The 2,204-nt window shown below is 37.0% G+C and overlaps 1 protein-coding gene across 2 annotated transcripts in view; it reads right to left on the reverse strand.

Moving 5' to 3' along the window:
- Positions 1 to 2,204, reverse strand: part of LOC106460569 (calcium-transporting ATPase sarcoplasmic/endoplasmic reticulum type-like) — a 90,883-nt gene that overhangs the window by 63,156 nt on the left and 25,523 nt on the right. For both annotated transcript variants that reach the window (XM_013920287.2, XM_013920286.2), the window contains exon 5: positions 1,144 to 1,248. In XM_013920287.2, coding sequence (XP_013775741.1) covers positions 1,144 to 1,248 — 105 coding nt within the window. The remainder of the gene's footprint in view (positions 1 to 1,143; positions 1,249 to 2,204) is intronic.

Here is a 2,204-nt window from a genome sequence, read left to right on the forward strand (position 1 = left end):
ATATATATATATATATGTAATGATTATTATTGATTCATTACGATTCTGATTGTTGTCGTGTGCAGACATGCTTCTAATCTGCTCCAATACCTAACAAAGATGACGACCAGCACAGGTAAGGTCCTAAGGAGTACTAGTTGTATGAATAAATATTTTGTGTGTGTGTGTTTGTAAACGTGTTTTTGCTTTGTTATTCATCTTCTGGATTATTCCGTGTATAATATTTCCAAAATCTGTATTTCTTATAGCTTTCTGTTAGACAACATTGTATCTAAATAGTACAGAAGCTTAAATAGCTAAAGAACTAGATCAACTAATTTGACAAATGGCGAAATTTATTTCTTAGTTTTGTTTGTTTATTTTGAATTTCGCGCAAAGCTACACGAGGGCTATCTGCGCCAGCCGTCCCTAATTTAGCTGTGAAAGACTAGAGGGAAAGCAGCTAGTCATCACCACCCACCGCCAACTCTGTGGCTACTCTTTTACCAACGAATACTGGGATTGACCTTCACATTATAACGCTGAAAGGGCGAGCATGTTTGGTGTGATAGGGATTCGAACCCGCGACTCTCGGTCGAGCGCCCTAACTACATGGGCATGCCGGGCCTTATTTCTTAGATCACTCTTTGTTAGAGAACACACAAATACACAAGAGACAAAAAAAGAGTCACGTAAAAACTAGGGTAGGTTTCACCAAAGTAAATTCCAGTAAAAAAAAAAAAGTGCTTCTGGGAATTCAATATTCTTTGTATTACGAATAACTCGTCATAAATAAAACGTTTTAATAAAATATGTGTAGCTTGCTCATGTATTTGTTTCTTAAATTCTGCACAGAATTACTCGAGGGCTATCCGCGCTAGCCGCCCCTAATTTATAAGTGACAGAATAGAGCTAATTAACACCACCCACCGCCAACTCTTGATCTACTCTTTAGTAACGTAAAAGTGGGATGGACCAATGCATTATAATGCTCCTTCTACTGAATGGAGATCTTATTCGATGACGAGATTAGAAACCGCGCCCCACAGATTACGACTCGAGCGACCTGACCACAAGGTCATGCCTGCTTATGCGATCTATTGCTTTCTTTGTAAAATCATGTATCATTACAAAGTGTTGTTTGGATATATATGGTTCACGTACCTGCCACACACCGACGACTGCGTTGGCAATAAGAATAAGGAGAATGACGAATGGTTCAACGAAGGCTGTGATCTGGCCATCATTTTCTTCAAATAAAGCTAATGCCTGTATGAAACAAAAACATACAATACATCAGTTCATAGCTCGTACATGTATAAAAACACAACATACAATACACCAAGTTCTAATCATAGCTAGTGTCTGTATAAAAAAACAACAACAATAAACAGAACATACGATACATTAAATTAAAAGCATAGCTAAAGCCTATATAGCAAAATAACCAATTAAGTGCCGCGCACTTCATTATTCCAGCCACGCACATCCTCAGTAATGGTGAGAAGTCTCAACACGTTGACAGCCTTAATGACCCTCGCAGTCGATAGGCCTAAAGCCTAAATAACCAACTGGTAGTATTGCAAAGCGGCCTAATGATCCAATAGGGTCGATGGTCTAAAAATACTCACCCCTAAAATAAATGCTAGCGCGCATCCACACGTTGCCTTGATAATAGTGCACATGAAAAAATTCATTCCGCACATGGAATTAAAAAAATTGAGGGAACATTGATCATGTTCTATCTATTGCATACATACAAGAGCAAAATACACAATAATCGTACTCCGGGTACGGCTAGTGCCTGTTTAACGGAAAAAACAAAATATACATCAAGTGCAAATAATATCTAGTGCCTGTACAAAAACAACAACAAGAATACATTCGTTACTCTAAGCTCACTATTTCTACTCGGGCTCTCTGCTGTTGATGGAACTTCGTGTTTTTCCTAAGAGCACACATGGTACACTCACGTGTGAGCTAAAAGCCTAAACACAATAAGTTATTTAACAATTTTAGATTCTTAATTAATAAATACATTATTGCTAGTAAAAAATTAAATAAAGAGGTCGCTACTGCTATCAAAATAAATATTTATAATAAAAACTTTACGAAATAATTGCGATAAATTGTCTATTTTCAATACGTATAACAATCAGTAGAGACTTCGTGAGGACATGAAAGTAAAACACACCTTGTAGTTACTTGTACTTGTTTGTAATTCC

This window comes from Limulus polyphemus, unplaced genomic scaffold (assembly GCF_000517525.1).
Source record: "Limulus polyphemus unplaced genomic scaffold, Limulus_polyphemus-2.1.2 Scaffold796, whole genome shotgun sequence".
Lineage (NCBI taxonomy): Eukaryota > Metazoa > Arthropoda > Merostomata > Xiphosura > Limulidae > Limulus > Limulus polyphemus.